This window comes from Camarhynchus parvulus, chromosome 25 (genome assembly GCF_901933205.1).
Source record: "Camarhynchus parvulus chromosome 25, STF_HiC, whole genome shotgun sequence".
In the NCBI taxonomy this organism is placed as follows: Eukaryota; Metazoa; Chordata; class Aves; order Passeriformes; family Thraupidae; genus Camarhynchus; species Camarhynchus parvulus.
In genome coordinates this window covers 458,784-476,970 of record NC_044595.1, presented here as the reverse complement: position 1 = coordinate 476,970, position 18,187 = coordinate 458,784, and the positions used below count along the sequence as shown (strand labels likewise).

At 54.0% G+C, this 18,187-nt stretch overlaps 2 protein-coding genes across 2 annotated transcripts in view; one reads left to right on the top strand and one right to left on the bottom strand.

The window, feature by feature from the left end:
• S100A11 (S100 calcium binding protein A11) lies at nt 1-2,854 on the top strand. Its single transcript, XM_030965339.1, has 3 exons — nt 1-163; nt 1,477-1,596; nt 2,553-2,854. Exons 1-3 carry the CDS (start codon nt 161-163, stop codon nt 2,721-2,723), a joined length of 294 nt encoding a protein of 97 aa, XP_030821199.1. The 5' UTR covers nt 1-160; the 3' UTR covers nt 2,724-2,854.
• Nucleotides 2,855-3,778: 924 nt separating this feature from the next.
• Nucleotides 3,779-18,187, bottom strand: part of COPA (coatomer protein complex subunit alpha) — a 40,745-nt gene continuing 26,336 nt past the window's right edge. The window contains exons 18-33 of the mRNA XM_030965287.1: nt 16,544-16,706; nt 15,374-15,520; nt 14,316-14,505; nt 13,820-13,915; nt 13,143-13,231; nt 12,366-12,489; nt 11,617-11,706; nt 11,424-11,533; nt 11,231-11,308; nt 11,022-11,090; nt 10,675-10,811; nt 8,823-9,009; nt 7,751-7,861; nt 7,076-7,220; nt 6,062-6,264; nt 3,779-4,273 (exon numbers count right to left, since the gene is read on the bottom strand). Coding sequence (XP_030821147.1) covers nt 4,214-4,273; nt 6,062-6,264; nt 7,076-7,220; nt 7,751-7,861; nt 8,823-9,009; nt 10,675-10,811; nt 11,022-11,090; nt 11,231-11,308; nt 11,424-11,533; nt 11,617-11,706; nt 12,366-12,489; nt 13,143-13,231; nt 13,820-13,915; nt 14,316-14,505; nt 15,374-15,520; nt 16,544-16,706 — 1,999 coding nt within the window. The 3' untranslated portion in view covers nt 3,779-4,213. The remainder of the gene's footprint in view (nt 4,274-6,061; nt 6,265-7,075; nt 7,221-7,750; nt 7,862-8,822; nt 9,010-10,674; nt 10,812-11,021; nt 11,091-11,230; nt 11,309-11,423; nt 11,534-11,616; nt 11,707-12,365; nt 12,490-13,142; nt 13,232-13,819; nt 13,916-14,315; nt 14,506-15,373; nt 15,521-16,543; nt 16,707-18,187) is intronic.

The window sequence follows — 18,187 nt, the reverse complement described above, 5'->3', positions numbered from 1 at the left end:
CGGGCACATTCCAGGGCCGCGGGAGGAGCCGCTGGAACGGGAATTGCCCAACGCGCCCGGGGCTGACTCAGCCCGGGCGGGGCTCCCGAACCTTCCCCGAGCTCCTTTTTCCCCGATCCTACAACTGCAAACCGGAGCGGAGCCGCCGCCTGTCCCAGCCATGGTGAGGAATTCCCGGCAATTCGGGCGGGAAATGGATCCCGAGCAGGGAGGGGGAAAAAAGGAGATTTTCCGGCAAAACGCCCCAAAATCGGAGTGGGAGGGGATAGGGCGTGGTGCCAAGGGGAGGGAGGAAGAGGGGGAAGAAACGGAAAAAAAGGGGGGAAAAAGGGGGAAAAGAGGGGGGAAAACAGGTAAAAAAATTAGCAGAAAGTGGGGGGAGAACGGGGGGAAAACCAGGGGAGAAACCGGGAGGAAAATGGGAAAAAACAGGGAAAAACAGGAAAAACTCGGGAGAAAACAGGGGAAAATGGAGGAAAACGGGGGAAATGGGTGAAAAACAGGAAAACCCAGGGTGGGGTGGAGAAGAAACGGAAAAAATGGGGGAAAATAGGGGGAAAAGGGGAAAAATAGGGGCAGAAACAGGTAAAAAGGGGGCGGAAAATGGGGGAGGGGAAACCAGGGTAGAAACCGGGAGGAAAATGAGAAAAAGTAGAGAAAAACAGGGAAAAAAACGGGGGAAAACAGTGTAAAAATGGAGAAAAACGGGGGAAAATGGGTGAAAAACAGGGTGGGGTGGGGAGAAATGGGGGGAAAGCGGGGAAAGAGCGGATCCAGGCCGGCCCTTCCCCCGCCCCGCCGGATCCGCCACCTCCCCAGGGCATTTTCCAGGAGCCGCTCCCGCTCCGGGCCCGTCCCGCTGCGAAATCCGGGGAGCGGAATCCAGGGAAAAATGCGGCGGGACGGGTCCGGCTGAGCCCTTCCCGCCGCCCGAAAAAACCGGGATTGCCCTTGGAAAAGCTGGAGTGGGCGCGGGAGGGGCTTCCCTGCTCCCCAAAAAATTCGGGATTGCTCCTTGGCACGCCTGGAATGGGCGCAGGAGGCTCCTCCAGCCCTTTCCTCATCACAGAAAAATCGGGATTGCTCCTGGAATGGGCAGAGGGGGCCTCTCCCTGCTCCCAAAAAATCTGGAATCGCTCCTGGAATGGGCAGAGGAAGCTCCTTCTGCCCTTCCCTGCTCCCAAAATAAAATGGGATTTCTCCCTGGAAAACCTGGAATGGGCACAGGAGGCTCCTCCAGCCCTTCCCTCATCCCAAAAAACCCGGAATTTCTCCCTGGAAAACCTGAAATGGCCACAGGAAGCTCCTCCAGCCCTTCCCTCATCCCAAAAAACCGAGATTGCCCCTGGGATGGGTGGCACAGGGGCCTCTCCCTGCTCCCAGAAAATCCGGGATTGCCCCCGGCACACCTGGGACGGGCACAGGGGGTTCCCCAGCCCTCCCCCGACCCCAAATCCCGGGATTTTGGCCCCCCAGCCCACGGAGACGGAGCGCTGCATCGAGTCGCTGCTGGCCGTGTTCCAGCGCTACGCCGGCCGCGAGGGCGACTCCTGCACCCTCTCCAAGCGGGAATTCCGCGCCTTCATGGACACCGAGCGCGTCAGAATCGGAATGGGGGCTGGGACGAGGGGCCACCAAGGGAGGGCCGGGGGAATGGGTTGGGATGGGACAGGGGGGATCCATGGGACCAATGGGATTGGGATGGGATCCATGGGATGGGAGCCATGGGACCAATGGGATTGGGATGGGATCCATGGGATGGGATCCATGGGATCAATGGGATTGGGATGGGATCCATGGGATGGGATCCATGGGATCAGGGATCCATGGGATCCATGGATGGGATCCATGGGATCCATGGAATGGAGTGGGAATAGGATCAATGGGATGGGATCCATGGGGTTGGGAGGGGATTGATGCATGGGATCCATGGGATCCATGGGATTGGGATGGGATCCATGAAATGGGGTGGGAATAGGATCAATGGGATGGGATGCATGCGACTGGGAGGGGATTGATGGGATGGGATCCGTGGGATGGGATGGGATCCATGGCATTGAGATCAGATCAATGGGATCCATGGAATGGGATGGGGATGGGATCCATGGGATCCATGGAATGGGATGGGGATGGGATCCATGGGATCCATGGTATCACTGGAATGGGATGGGATCGATGGGAACCATGGGATCAATCATCTGGGATGGGATCAATGGCCGGGGATGTGCTGGGATGGGATCGATGGGATCAAAGGGATGGGATCAAAGGGATGGGATCGATGGGATGGGATCAAAGGGATGGGATCAATGGGATGGGATGGGATCAAAGGGATGGGAATGGGATGGGATGGGATCAAAGGGATGGGATGACCCAGGGGGTCCCAGCCCTGGGGATGTGCCGGGATGGAATCTGGAGCAGGATGGGATTGCGGGAACATCCCTGAACGTGGCTGTTCAAGGATTTCCCATCCCAAACCATTCCAGGATTCCCTGAACTCCCCTCCCTGCCTGGGCAGGGAATTCCCCCTCATTCCAGGCACAAATTCCCACTTTTTATTTTTCTTTCCCCAGAACCAGAAGGACCCGGGCGTGGTGGACAGGATGATGAAGAAGCTGGACATGAACAGCGACGGGCAGCTGGACTTCCAGGAGTTCCTGAACCTCATCGGGGGCATCGCCGTGGCCTGCCACGACTCCCTGGTCCTCAAATCCCCCAAACCCTGAATCCTCCATTGGCTCCGGCTGACCCCAGATCCCCCCGGAATCCCCCACGGAATGCTGGAAGTGACGGAATGCTCACATTCCCTTTTTTTAACCCCCTGCTTTTTTACGGATAAATAAAAGGTTGAAGACCCCGAGGGATTCCGGGATCTGTGATGGGGAGGGGGGGGAAGAATCCCAAAGTGATCCTCACCCACTCCAAATTCCGGGAATTCCCTGCAGGGATGGGGATCCAGCCCTCCCTGAGCCCCTCCAATGCTTCCCAACCCTTTTTCCATGGAAAAACCATCCCAGATTTCCAGCCCTGGCACAGCTCGAGGCCGTTCCCTCTTGTCCTGTCCCTGTCCCTGAATCAATCCTCTGGAATCAGATCCCAAATCCCCCTGATCCCAAATCCCCCTGATCCCCAACCCTCTCTGGCAGATCCCAAATCCCCCTGGATCCCAAATCCCCCTGATCCCAAATATTTTCTTGATCAGATCCCAAATCTCCCTGATCCCAAATCCCCAAATCTCCCTGGACCCCTTTTCTGTGACAGATCCGACTCTGGATCCCAAATCTGCCCTGGATCCCAAATCCCCCCGGATCCCAAATCCCCCCGGATCCCAAATCCCCCCCCGGATCCCCCTTTTCTCCAGGCCGAGCCCCCCCAGGATTCCTGATTTCCTTTTCCAGCCCCGTTCCCTGGACATTCCCAGCAGGACAACCCCTGGAATTGCACCCCGCATCCTCCCCCGTTGTTATTCCCATCCCTCTCCGCCCCGCAGGGTTCGGAATCCGCCCAAATTCAGGGATCCCGGAGCCTTTTCCGCGCCCTGGGGCCAAACCCGGGGGTGCCAAAGGACAAAACTCCACCTGGAAAAGCAGGACAGGCCCTCAGGGTTAATTGGGGCGTTAATTACACCCCGCGCATTAACACACCCGGCTCCAAATTATCCCAGGAGTGCCGATCCCATCCTCTGGAACAAATTCCCAGCTCTCCAAGCAGAGGTGGGAAAAGGGATTAAATTCCAGTATTTTTTGCGTGTGTGTGTGTCCTGAGCTGCAAAGCAGGAAAATCCAGGTGATTAACGAACTTTATTAACAATGGGAGCTCGCTGGGTTGCCATGGCAACAACAGGAGGAGTCAACAAACACGGAGACGCTTCCAGAGGGAGCGGGATTTCCCTGATCCGGGATTTACAGAGCCAATCCCAGGGGTTTTTGAGCAGTTTTTTGGGATTTTAAGGGGAGCAGAGGTGCTTGTGTCACAGCCAGGATTTGGGAAGAGCCCCCCCCGCCTTCCCCCTCTGGAAAATAATTGGGATAAAAGCACAGGAAAATTGCTGTGGGAGCAAGGAAAAAAAAATTCCTGCTAAATGTGGGGAAAAAAACCCCAGTCTGGCATTCCAGAGTGGGGAAAAACCGGGAAGGGAGGATGGGAATGGCCGAGGGGAGGGACTGGGGGGAAAGCTGGGATGGGGGAGTGGGAATTTCCTTCTCCAGGAGAATTCCTAGCGGAACTGGAGGGGGCTGATGCGCAGCCCCAGCACGTCCTTCCCGATCTCCGTCACCTGCAGGGACAAAGCGAGGATTTAGGGGTGAAAATTTGGGATTTAGGGGTGAAAATTTGGGATTTAGGGGTGAAAATTCAGGATTTAGGGGTGAAAGCTCAGGATTTAAGGGTGAAAACTCAGGATTTAGGGGTTGGGTTTGTGGCTGTCACTCCTGGGCTTGTGCTGGGAACACCAGGAAGGGTTTGGGAGTGCCCTGAGATCCCACTGGGAGATTTGGGTGGGAATCTGAGGGGTTTGTGTGGAAATTAGAGGGATTTGAGGGGGTATTTAAGATATTTCCATGGATATTGAAGGCATTTCCATGGATGAGAGTCCCCCTCAGCCTCCTCCAAACCAACCAGGCCCAGCTCCCACAGGCCTCCCTTGTGGGAAACGCCCCAGGCCCAATTCTCAGAGGAGGTTGGGTATTTTGAGATACCCCTGAGATATTTGGATACTGAAGATAATTCCATGGAATTGGAGATATTCATGGATAGATAAGTTCCCCTACTTAACCAACCACCCAGGCCTCCCTTGGGAAAAACACAGGCCCCCCCAGAGGAGATTTTTGGTATTAGAGATATTTCATGAATATCTGAGATATTTCCATGGATGGATGAGGTTCCCCCTCAGCCTCCTCCAGACCAACCAGGCCCAACTCCCACAGGCCTCCCTTGTGGGAAAAATGCCCCAGAGCTCAAATCCCCCCTCAGAGGGATTTATCAAGATTCAGTCCAACAATGTTTAAGTAAAAAAAAAAAAAAAAAGTTCCCCCCCCCCCCACAAAAAAAAAAACCCCCAACCCCAACACCAAAAAAAAAAAAAAAAAAAGAATATTTCCATGAATATCTGAGATATTTCCATGGATGGATGAGGTTCCCCCTCAGCCTCCTCCAGACAAACCAGGCCCAACTCCCACAGGCCTCCCTTGTGGGAGAAACGCCCCAGAGCCCAAATCCCCCCTCAGAGAAGAGATTTTTGGGGATTTTGGAGATATTTCCATGAATATTTGAGGTATTTCCACAAATACTGGAAATATTTCCACAGATATTAGAGAGATTTCCACAGATGGGTAAGATTCCCCCTCAGCCTCCTCCAGACCAACCAGGCCCAGCTCCCACAGGCCTCCCTTGTGGGAAAAACGCCCCAGAGCCCAAATTCCCCTCTCAGAGGAGAGATTTTTGGGTATTTCAGAGATATTTCCATGAATATCTGAGATATTTCCATGGATGGATGAGATTCCCCCTCAGCCTCCTCCAGACCAACCAGGCCCAACTCCCACAGGCCTCCCTTGTGGGAAAAACGCCCCAGAGCCCAAATTCCCCTCTCAGAGGAGAGATTTTTGGGTATTTCGGAGATATTCCCACGAATATTGAAGATATTTCGTGGATACTGAAGATATTTCCATGGATATCTGAGATATTTCCATGGATAGATAAGTTTCCCCCTCAGCCTCCTCCAGACCAACCAGGCCCAGCTCCCACAGGCCTCCCTTGTGGGAGAAACGCCCCAGAGCTCAAATCCCCCCTCAGAGAAGAGATTTTTGGGGATTTTGGAGATATTTCCATGAATATCTGAGATATTTCCATGGATGGATGAGGTTCCCCCTCAGCCTCCTCTTGACCAACCAGGCCCAACTCCCACAGGCCTCCCTTGTGGGAGAGACCCCAAACCCCCTCCGGAACCACAAAATGTCACCCCCAAGGACAGCGCTGACCCCTCAAACCACCTCCAAACCCCAAACCCGCCCGGCCCACAGCTCAGCAGGATGCAAACCCCGCGGAACCAGCGGCGGCTTCCCCTCACCGTGGTGACGCGGCAGATCTGCCCCCGGAACTCGGGGCTGTAGCAGGCCCCGCTGAGGGGACACTTCTCCACGGCTTTGCCGCGGTAGATGGGGCGGTAGGAGGCGGCGCAGATGTCGAAGGGGTTGTGCTGGTCGTAGTTGAGCTGGTGGCTGTCGACGGGGTTCTTCTCGCACGCCGCCAGGATCTTCCGCGTCTGGGAACGGCGGCGCCGTGAGCACGGGGACGGGGGACACCCCAAAAAGGGTCACAGTGGGGGTTTGGGGATGTGAACACCCCAAAGAGGGTCACAGTGGGGGTTTGGGGACAGGGATACCCCAAAAAGGGTCACAGTGGGGGTTTGGGGACAGGGACACCACAAAATGGGTCACAGTGGGGGTTTGGGGATGTGAACACCCCAAAGAGGGTCACAGTGGGGGTTTGGGGACAGGGATACCCCAAAAAGGGTCACAGTGGGGGTTTGGGGACAGGGACACCACAAAATGGGTCACAGTGGGGGTTTGGGGACAGGGATACCCCAAAAAGGGTCACAGTGGGGGTTTGGGGACAGGGACACCACAAAAAAGGGTCACAGTGGGGGTTTGGGGACAGGGATGCCCCAAAAAGGGTGTGTGGGGGTTTGGGGACAGGGCTACCCCAAAAGGGGTTCACAGTGGGGGTTTGGGGACAGGGACCATTAAAAGGGTCACAGTGGGGGTTTGGGGACAGGGATCCACTAAAAAGGGTCACAGCAGGGGTTTGGGGACAGGGATACACCAAAATGGCTCACAGCAGGGGTTTGGGGACAGGGATACACCAAAAAGGGTCACAGTGGGGGTTTGGGGACAGGGATACCCCAAAAAGGGTCACAGTGGGGGTTTGGGGACAGGGACACCCCAAAAATGGTGTTTCCCAACTTGAGGGCCTCATCTAAGGAGTTCACCTTGAGTTTGGGGACAGGGCCATTGGGGACAAGGCCATTGGGGACAGGGCCACTGGGGACAATGCCATTGGGGACAGGGCCATTAGGGGTCTCACGCTGCGGCTTGGGGCGGAAGGGATTGCAGGCGTGGCGGCGGCTTTTTGAAGTTCTTGAGCTTGAAGAAGAGGTTGAGGGCGGTGCGGAGCACCAGGATCATGTGCACGGGCTGCAGGTTGGAGTGCGTGAAGTAGGCGGCCATCTGCCAGGGAAAGCACGGGTTAAAATCCTTGGGAATAACAGGAATTATGACAAGGAATCCCTCTTTTCCCTGTTGTGTTTGCGTTGAAGGCAGAATTCCAAACTTCCAGTGAGGTTTTTACCACCTCAGGAATCTCACATTTCCCTCCTCAGGAATTCCGTGTTTTTCCCTTCAGTAATTCCCTCATTTCCTCCCTCAGGAATTCTGTGTTTTCCCCCTCAGGAATTCCACATTTCCCTCTTATAAATTCTGTGTTTTCCCTTCAGTAATTCCCTCATTTCCTCCCTCGGGAATTCCACTTTTCCCTCCCCAGGAATTCCGCGTTTTCCCCCTCAGAAATGCCACATTTTCCCCTCGTGAATTCAGTGTTTTCCCCTCAGAAATTCCCTCATTTTCCCCCTCAGAAATCCCACATTTCCCCCTCAGGAACTCCCTCATTTCTCCCTCCAGATTTCCTTCATTTCCCCCTCAGGAATTCCCACATTTTCCCCTCAGGAATTCCTTGGTTTTTCCCCTCAGGCCTCCCTCACCTCACAGATCCTCTTCTGCTGCTCCAGCGTCTCCTTGGGCAGTTTCTTCCTCTCGATCTCCATGGACAACCCCACGATGTACTCCCGGCATATGGCGACCAGCTGCTGCGCCTTTGGGACAAAACCGGGGATCAAACCCTTCCCTGGGGACACCCCGGGATCGGGATGGGGAATCCCACGTTTCCCCCCTCAGAAATCCCGCATTTTCCCCCTCAGGAATTCCCACATTTCCTTCCTCAGTAATCCTACATTTCCCCTCAGAAATTCCCACGTTTCCCCTCAGAAGTTCCTACATTTTTCTCTCAGAAATCCCACATTTTCCCCTCAGGAATTCTGTGTTTTCCAAGGTGTGAATTCCCACATATTCCCCCCCTCAAAATTCCATGTTTCCCCCCTCAGAAATTCCCACATGTTCCCCCTCATGAATCCCACATTTCCGCCTCATGAATTCCATGTTTCCTCCCTTCAGGAATTTCCACATTTCCCCCTCAGGAATTCCACGTTTTTTCAGGGCAGGATCCCCACGTTTCCCCCTCAGGAATCCCACATTTTCCCCTCACGAATTCCCACATGTTCCCCCTCATGAATCTCACATTTCCCTCAGAAATTCTGTGTTTTCCAAGGCAGGAATTCCCACATTTCCCCCTCAGGAATTCCAAGTTTTTCAGGGCACGAATCCCCACATTTCTCCCATAGAAATTCTTACATTTTCCCTCAGCAATTCCCGCATTTCCCCCCTCAGAAATTCTGTGGTTTCCATGGCAGAACCCCCACATTTCCCCCTCAGGAATTCCATGTTTTTCAGGGCACGAATCCCACATTTCCCCCTCACGAATTCCAAGTTTTTCAGGACAGAATCCCCGCATTTCCCCCCTCAGAAATTCTGCGTTTTCCAAGGCAGGAATTCCCACATTTCCCCCTCAGGAATTCCATGTTTTTCAGGGCACGAATCTCACATTTCCCCCTCACGAATTCCAAGTTTTTCAGCACAGAACCCCCACATTTCCCCCCCTCAGGAACTCCACGTTTTTCAGGGCACGAATCCCACATTTCCCCCTCAGCAACCCCTGACCTCGGCGATCTCCTGCTTGTTGTCCACCACCAGCAGGGGCACGCTGAGCAGGATCAGCCGGAATTTCTCCACGGCCTCCTCGAACTTGCCGGCCGTGGTCAGCTGGTAGCAGAGCTGCAGCCGCTGGATCAGGTCGTTCAGCTTCAGCCCCACGGCCGGCAGCGCGTTCTTCAGCCCGGCCTCCTTCCTGCAGCCCCGAGAAATGCCGGGTTTAGGGATGAGGGCGGCGAAGGGGCGTGTGGGCCCGGTGAGGGCGGGATGGAATTCCCGGAGCGGCCCAGGGATTCCTGGGAATTCCCCTCCAGGGATGGGAATGCACCTCCCCGAGTCCCTTCCAACGGTTCCCGATGCTTCTCCATGGAAAAATTCATCCCAAATAGCCATGGAAAATGGAATTTTCCAATGCTTTTCCATCAAAAAATTTCATGGGAAATGGAAAAATTCCATGGAAAAACACCATGGAAAATGGAATTTTTCAATGGGAAAAGAAGCAAGAAAAACACATAAAAACAAATTTCCAATGCTTTTCCATGGAAAAATTCCATGCAAAAATTCCATGGAAAATGGAATTTTCCAATGCTTTTCTACCATGGAAAAATTCCATGGAAAACAGAATTTTCCAATGCTTTTCCATGGAAAAAATTCCATGGAAAATAATTTTCAGCTAATACCAGATCAGGTCATTTTAAAAATTGTCGAAAAAAGGCATTTTCAATGCTTTTCCATGGAAAAATTCCATGCAAAAATTCCATGGAAAATGGAATTTTCCAATGCTTTTCTTCATGGAAAAATTCCATGGAAAACAGAATTTTCCAATGCTTTTCCATGGAAAAATTCCATGGAAAATGGAATTTTCCAATGCTTTTCTTCCATGGAAAAATTCATGGAAAAACTTAATGCTTTTCATGGAAAAATAAAAATTAAATAATTTTCAATCTTTCCATGGAAAAATTCCATGGAAAACAGAATTTTCCAATGCTTTTCCATGGAAAAATTCCATGCAAAAATTCCATGGAAAATGGAATTTTCCAATGCTTTTCTTCCATGGAAAAATTCCATGGAAAATGGAAAAATTCCATGCAAAAACACCATGGAAAATGGAATTTTTCCAATGCTTTCCCATGGAAAAATTCCCCCGAATACCCAACCTAAACCTGTCCTGGTGCATTTCCATGGAAAAAAAATTTCATGGAAAATGGAATTTTCCAATGCTTTCCCATGGGAAAAACTCCATGGAAAATGGAATTTTCCAATGCTTTTCCATGGAAAAATTCCCCCGAATACCCAACCTAAACCTGTCCTGGTGCTTTTCCATGGAAAAGTTCCATGGAAAACGGAATTTCGGGAAAATGGCTCCCAATGCTTTTCCACGGGAAGATTCCATGGAAAACTGAATTTCCCAATGCTTTCCCATGGAAAAATTCCCCCGAATACCCAACCTAAACCTGTCCTGGTGCAACTTGAGGAGTTCCTCTCATCCCGTCCCCGTTCCCTGGGATCAAATCCCAAATCCCCCTGGATCCCCCTTTTCTCCAGGCTGAGCCCACCCTCAGCTCCCTCAGGATTCTCCATTCCCTTTTCCAGCTCCATTCCTGGACATTTCCCAGCCCCTCACTCCATGATCCAGCCCTGGCCATTCCCTGGATTTTGCCCCGAGCTCAGCCCCAAACCCATCTCTGCCCCCACCACAATTCCCAGCTCTCTCCACAAACCGGGAATTCCGGCTCCTCCGCATCCCTGGAGCTGCCCAAGGAATTCTGAGCGTCCACCTCGGACCGGCTGGGCTCGTTCCCAGCCCCACAAATCCGGGATTTCTCCCCGGAAGGCGGGAAAGGCGCGTGCCAGCGCTCACCAGTTGCGGTGCGGGAACCCGTACATGGCGGGGAGGCTGGGAAGCGCCTGGAATGTCGTCCTGCCCCGCGAGAAGGTCTGCAGGAAGAGCTGCTTGTAGGGCCCGAAGTTGGTCACTCCCACCTGGTCATGGAGCAGCTGAGGGAGGGAAAAAAAAAAATTTAAAAAAATTTAAAACATCACGGATTGGGTCGGGAAAACCTGGATCAGGCAGCGCCGAGGCCTCGCTCGGGGTCGTATCCACAGGAAAACGGGGATGGAATGTTCCCAGATAAATGCAAAGTGAGGATTTGTGAAGTAAGGGGGAAAGGAGGAGTTTTTCCATAAAAAATTCCGTGGAAAACTCACCCTCATGGCTGTCTCGAAGGATCCTGCCAGGATGTGATCCACGGGGAGCTGGGAATTGTTGCACCACACCTGGGGAAGAGGGAATCCAGGTGGGATTGGGATGGGCAGAGTTCCCACAATGGAACTCCCACATTGGACTCACAAATCCACCCCAAAAAAAAAAAACAAAGGGAAAAGGAGGGAATTTCCGAGGAAATCCAGGATTTTACCTGGGCTGGGCTGGTGCCTTTGGTGGGGGGCACAAAGAATCCGTCCTCAGCCGTTCCTGCAGGGCCGGCGGGGACATCCTGGGGGGAAATCCCGGAATTCCAGCTGAAACCCGAGCTGGACGATCCCACAGAACATTCCCTGCTTCCCGAATTCCCGAGGAATCGGCGCTGGGACGCCCCAGGATTCTCCTACCAGCTCGGGGGGAAGATCCAAATCTTCCTCCACCTCCCATCCTCCTCCCTCCTCCTGGCCTTTTCCCGTTCCTTCCTCTCCGAATCCTTCCCCGGCGTCCACGAATCCGTCTGCAGGGAGCAGGGGATGTCAGAGGGGTCCCACGGGCAGGGGGAAGGCAGCTTTCCCAAGGAAAATTCCAGGGTTTTCCCACCTTCATCCAGCTGCAGCTCGGCGTCCTCGCCCCAGCCCTCGGTGCCCACGGTGTCGATGTCGATGTCGGCGGCCAGGGCTCCTCCTTTCCCTGAAAAAAACAACAGGGAAAGACCCTTGGGAAAGGATTCCACGAGGGGAAAACCCCACTCTGCTACTGTGTTGTCACATCTTGGGGTGGGATTTTGTGGAATTTTGGGATTTATGAGGGTGGGGGAGAGCTCCGAGATCATGGCGCTCATCCCCAGCTGGACACCCACACTGAATCCCAGGAATTCCAATTCCAGTCCTGATCCCATTCCCAGGGGCCAATCCCAGCCCTGATCCCAATCCCAGGGCTCAATCCCAATCCTGATCCCATTCCCACAGGTCAATCCCATTCCCAGGGGCCAATCCCAGCCCTGATCCCAATCCCAGGGCTCAATCCCAGGGTCCTAATCCAATCCCAATCCCAGGTCTGATCCATCCCAGCCCTGATCATCCCAAGGGACCCAATCCCAGGGCCAACCCCAGTCCTGATCCCATCCCAATAAATTCCCAGGGGCCAATCCCAGCCCTGATCCCAATCCCAGCCCTGATCCCATTCCCACGGGTCAATCCCATTCCCAGGGGTCATTCCCATTCCTGATCCCATTCCCGCCCCTTCCCACTCCCCTGGCCTCACACCCCACACCGTCCCCCAGTTTTCCAGCCCCTTTTCCCCCCAGTTCCCAGAACACCCCAAACCCCGGGAATGCCGGGAATGCCGACCTTTCCCGGCGATGGAGCCCTCGAAGAAGCCCTTGGACACGGTCAGCAGGGGCCAGTTGGTGTCCAGGGGCAGCACCGGGGCCGGCGGCTGCAGCAGCCGCGCCTCGGGATCCACGGCCGGGATCTGGGACACGCCGGGAAAGCGTCGGGATGCGCCAGGAAAATCCCGTTCTTCGGGAACCCGGGAGGGAGCTGCCTTGCCACGCACAGCTCCTTCCCAAATTCCTGCAGCTTTCCAGGAGTTCCTCCCACTGGAACCCACTGTTCCCTTCCCAAATTCCTGGAGTTTTCCAGGATTCCATCCCCTCTAGATCCCACTGTTCCCTTCCTAAAGTCCTGGAGTTTTCCAGGAGCCACCCCTCCCCTCCTTCCTGAATTCTAGGAGTTTTCCAGGAGTTCTCCCCACTGGATCCCACTATTCCCTTCCCAAATTCCTGGAGTTTTCCAGGATTCCATCCCCTCTGGATCCCACTGTTCCCTTCCCAAATTCCTGGAGTTTTCCAGGACCCCTCCTTCCTGAATTCCAGGAGTTTTCCAGGAGTCCATCCCCACTAAGATCCCACTCTTCCCGAATTCCTGGAGTTTTCCAGGATTTCCTCCATCCCCACCGTTCCCTCCTTCCCAAATTCCAGGCGTTTTCCTCACCGGACCCCGCTGCTCCCTTCCCAAATTCCTAGAGTTTCCCAGGAGCCCCCATCCCTTCCCTCCCTCCCTCCCTCCCTCCCAGATTCCCAGAGTTTTCCTGGAGTTTTCCCGGAGTTTTCCCGGCGTTCCCACCGTCTCCTTCTCGGGATCGAAGGATTCCCGCAGGCTCTCAGCCTCCTCGTCCAGCCCGTGCGTCGCGGCCGTCAGGAACGCCAGGGACTCTGGAAAAATAACGGGAATGGCCACGGGAATAACGGGAAACACTGGGAACGGCCACGGGAATAACGGGAATGGCCACGGGAATAATGGGAAACACTGGGAACAGCCATTGGAATAACGGGAAATGCTGGGAATGACCACAGGAATAATGGGAAATACTGGGAATAGCCACTGGAATAATGGGAATGACCACAGGAATAATGGGAAATACTGGGAATAGCCACTGGAATAATAGGAAATAGTGGGAATAGCCATTGGAATAATGGGAATAACCATGGGAATAAAGGAAAATACTGGAAAGAGCCATTGGAAAAATAGGAATAGTGGGAATAGCCATTGGAATAATGGAAATGACCACGGGAATAATGGGAAATACTGGGAATAGCCATTGGAAAAATGGGAATAGCAGGAATAGCCATTGAAATAATGGGAATGACCACTGGAGTGACGGAAGTGCTTAGGGATCCGAGAGCCTTTCCTGAGCTTCCAGGGCAGAATTCCCGTCGGGAACGACTCCCTGTGCCCAGAATTCCTGTCAGGAAGAACTCCCCGTGCCCGGAATTCCCAGAATTCCATCGGGAATGGCTCACTCTGGCCGCAGTTCCGCAGGATCCGCACCCTCTCGGCCACGTCCCCCAGGTACAGCGCGTTCTGGTAGTGCCCGCTCATGTCCTTCCGGATCTCCGCTGGAAAATCAGGAAAACCGGGAATCAGCCGCCGTTCCCAGCCCCAGGAAAACCGGGAATCGGCCCATTCCTGGCCCCAGGAAAACCGGGAATCAGCTGCTGTTCCCAGTCCTAATAAAACCAGGAATCAGCCGCCCTTCCCAACCCAATAAAACCGGGAATCAGCCGCTGTTCCCAACCCAGGAAAACTGGGAATCAGCCACTCTTCCAGCCCAATAAAACCGGGAATCAGCCGCTCTTCCAGCCCCAGGAAAACCGGGAATCAGCCGCCGTTCCCAGCCCAATAAAACCGGGAATCAGCCGCCCTTTCCAGGACTGGGAAACCAGGAATCAGCCGCTCTTCCAGCCCCAGGAAACGCGGGAATCAGGCGGGATTCCCGGCACGAATGGCGTCGCTCACCGATCTTCATCATCTTGCGGAGCTTCTCGAGGTTGCCGGTGATGAGGTAGAGGAAGGAGAGGCGGTCGAAGTTCTTGGTGCGCTGGTAGCACATCTCCACCACCTGGTGGTTCCCCTGCAGCAGGGCCACCTCGCCCAGCTTCTCCCAGCAGCCCTTGTCGTCCAGGGCCTTGGCTGCCTCCAGGGCGATCTGTGACAGGGAATTCCGGGGTTAGAGGGACCGGGAATGGGATTGGGAATGGGGAATGGGAGCAGGGATGGCGGCAGAGCCACCTCCCCCTGCAGCCCTTGTCGTCCAAAGCCTTGGCTGCCTCCAGGGCGATCTGTTCCCAGGGAATGTCCCAAAAACATCCCGAAATATCCAAAACCAAACTTCCCAGAATGTCCCAAAACAACTCAGGACGGCCAAAAACATCCCGAGACATCCTAGAGTGTCCCAAAAATGTCCCAAACCAAACTTCCCAGAATGTCCCGAAACTTCTCAGAATGGCCAAAAACATCCCAAGACATCCTAGAGTGTCCCAAAAATGTCCCAAAAACATCCCAAAGTATCCAAAACCAAACTTCCCAGAATGTCCCAAAACTTCTCAGAATGGCCGAAAACATCCCAAGACATCCTAGAGCGTCCCAAAAACATCCCAAAATATCAAAAACCAAACTTCCCAGAATGTCCCAAAACTTCTCAGAATGGCCGAAAACATCCCAAGACATCCTAGAGTGTCCCAAAAACATCCCAAAATATCGAAAACCAAACTCCCCAGAATTCCCAAACAACCAGAATGGCCAAAAACATCCCAAGACATCCTAGAGTGTCCCAAAATGTCCCAAAAACATCCCAAAGTATCCAAAACCAAACTCCAGAATGTCCAAAACTCTCAAATGAAAACATCCCAAACATCCTAGGCCCCAAAACATCCCAAAATATAGAAAACCAAACTTCCCAGAATGTCCCAAAACTTCTCAGAATGGCCGAAAACATACCAGAGAGTCCCCAAAACGCCCCAAAAAGCCCCGGACTGTCCCAGAAAGCCCCGGACTGTCCCCAGAGCCGGCGTCACCTCGATGTTGCCGCACTCCAGGGCCAGGCTGAAGCGCGTTTTCTCGTCCTTGACGAAGTGCAGGGCCACCTCGGGGTACCCCTTGCGCTGCAGGTACGCGATGATCGACTGCCCCACCAGCTTGGCGTTCCGCACCATGTGCAGCACCTGCGGGGCGGCCCCACATCCTCGGGAAGGGCTCTTCCCAAAAATCCTGGGGAAGGATCTTCCCAAAAATCCCTCGGGAAAGGCTTTTCCTATCCTTGGGAGAGGCTCTTCCCAAAACCCTCAGGAAAAGCTTCTCCTATCCTCAGGAAATGTTTTGCCAGCCCCTATTCCCAAATGCTCCCAAGGCCCTACTCCCAAATCCAAAATCCTTGAGAATTTTCCCCAGCTCCCTATCTCGTTTTCCCCCATTTTCCCCATTCCCAGGGTTTATTTCCTGACCTCGTCATATTTCCTCTTGCTGAGAGTGAATTTGAACCTGAACTTGGTGGGATTGATGGTGAGCACGCGAGGATTGAGGAATGAGGACTTTTCCCTCATTCCCAATCCCATTTTTTCCCACTTTTCCCCCATTCCCAATCCCAGATTTTCTCCCGTTCCCAGGTTTATTCCTGACCTCGTCGTATTTCCTGTTGCTGAGGGCGAGTTTGAAGCGGAACTCAGTGGGGTTTGATGCTGAGCACGTGGGTCTGGCACTCCCAATTTTGATCCACCATTCCCAACCCCATTTCTCCACCATTCCCAACACCATTTCTCCACCATTCCCAACCCCATTTCTCCACCATTCCCAACCCCATTTTCCCCAATTTTTCCCCAATTTCCAACCCCATTTTCCCCATTCCTGGATTTCCTGACCCCGTTGTATTTCCTGTTGATGAGGGTGAGCTTGAAGCGAACTCGGTGGGGTCGATGGTGAGCACTCCCGATTTTGACCCACCATTCCCAACCCCACCCTTCCCTCGTTCCCGACCCCATTTTCCCCCATTTTCCTCATTCCCAGGTTTATTCCTAACCCCGTTGTATTTCCTGTTGACGAGGGCGAGCTTGAAGCGAACTCGGTGGGGTCGATGGTGAGCACACCCGACTTTGACCCACCATTCCCAACCCCACTCTTCCCTCATTCCCGACCCCGTTTTCCCCCATTTTTTTTCCCACTTTTCCCTCATTCCCAGGTTTACTCCTGACCTCGTCGTACTTCCTGTTGATGAGGGCGAGTTTGAAGCGGAACTCGGTGGGGTCGATGGTGAGCACGCGGGGCCGGCACTCCCGGTCCAGGCAATAGACGTTGTTGCCCTTCACGCGCGTCACGTAGATGGGCAGGTCCAGCGTGCGGATGATCCCGTGATCCCTGCGCCGATGGGACGGGGACATTCCCGGTGAGAATTCCCGCTGGGAATGCCCGGACGTGCCGGGGAGTTCCGGGGGCACGCTCCCAGCGAGAATTCCCGGCCATGCCAGGGAATTCAGGGGGATGTTCCCAGTGAGAATTCCCGGTGAGAATTCCCAGCCATGCCATCTGGGAAGGACGTTCCCACTGAGAATTCCTGGTGGGAATTTCTGGCCATCCCAGGGAACTCAGGGGGACATTCCCATTGAGAATTCCTGGTGAGAATTCTCAGCCATCCCAGGGAATTCAGGGGGACGTTCCCAGTGAGAATTCCCGGAGAGAATTCCCAGCCATGCCAAGGAATTCTGGGAGGACATTCCCATTGAGAATTCCTGGTGAGAATTCCCAGGCATGCCAGGGAATTCCCAGCCATCCCAGGGAATTCTGGGGGCACATTCCCGGTGAGGATTCCCGGCCATCCCAGGGAATTCTGGGGGCACATTCTTGGTGAGAATTCCCGGCGAGAACTCCCAGCCATCCCAGGGAATTCCTGCTGAGCTCCCAGAGAACTCCAGACCATCCCGGGGAATTCCTGGCCACCCCACAGTGAGAATTCCCGGCCATCCCAGTGGCAATTCCCGGCCATCCCAGGGAATTCCCGGCCACCCCAACGAATTCCAGATCATCCCAGGGAACTCCCAACCATCCCGGTGACAATTCCTGACCATCCTAGTGAGCTCTCAACATCCCAGTGGCAATTCCTGGCCATCCCAGGGAACTGCTGACCATCCAAGGAATTCCAGACCATCCCAAAGAACTCCTGACCATCCCAGTGAGAATTCCTGACCATCCCGGTCACAATTCCGGCCCCATCCATCCGGTGACAACTCCCATCCATCCCAGTGACAATTCCCATCCATCCCGGTGACAACTCCCATCCATCCCAGTGACATCCTGTCCATCCGGTGACAATCCCAACCCCTACCCCCGGTGACAACCCATACATCCCGTACAACCGTCCCGGTCCCTCCTCCGGTGACATCCCATCCATCCAGTGACACCCCACACTGACAACCCATCAACATCCTGTGACAATTCCCATCATCCATCCCCGTCCATCCCAGTGACAACTCCCATCCATCCCAGTGACAATTCCCATCCATCCCGGTGACAATTCCCATCCATCCCGGTGACAATTCCCGTCCATCCCAGTGACAATTCCCATCCATCCCGGTGACAATTCCCGTCCATCCCAGTGACAATTCCCATCCATCCGGTGACAATTCCTGTCCATCCCGGTGACAACTCCCATCCATCCCAGTGAGAACTCCCGTCCATCCCAGGGAGCTCCCAACATCCCAGTGACAACTCCCGTCCATCCCAGTGACAATTCCCATCCATCCTGGTGACAATTCCCATCCATCCCAGTGACAATTCCCATCCATCCCGGTGACAATTCCCATCCATCCCGCGGAATTCCCGTCCGTCCCGCGGAGCCGGCT

Excerpts from the sequence above, each read along its gene's own strand:
- S100A11 (XM_030965339.1), top strand. Across the intron at positions 1,597-2,552 it reads GCGCCTTCATGGACACCGAG|TTATTTTTCTTTCCCCAGAA; the intron begins CGCGTCAGAATC and ends AATTCCCACTTT.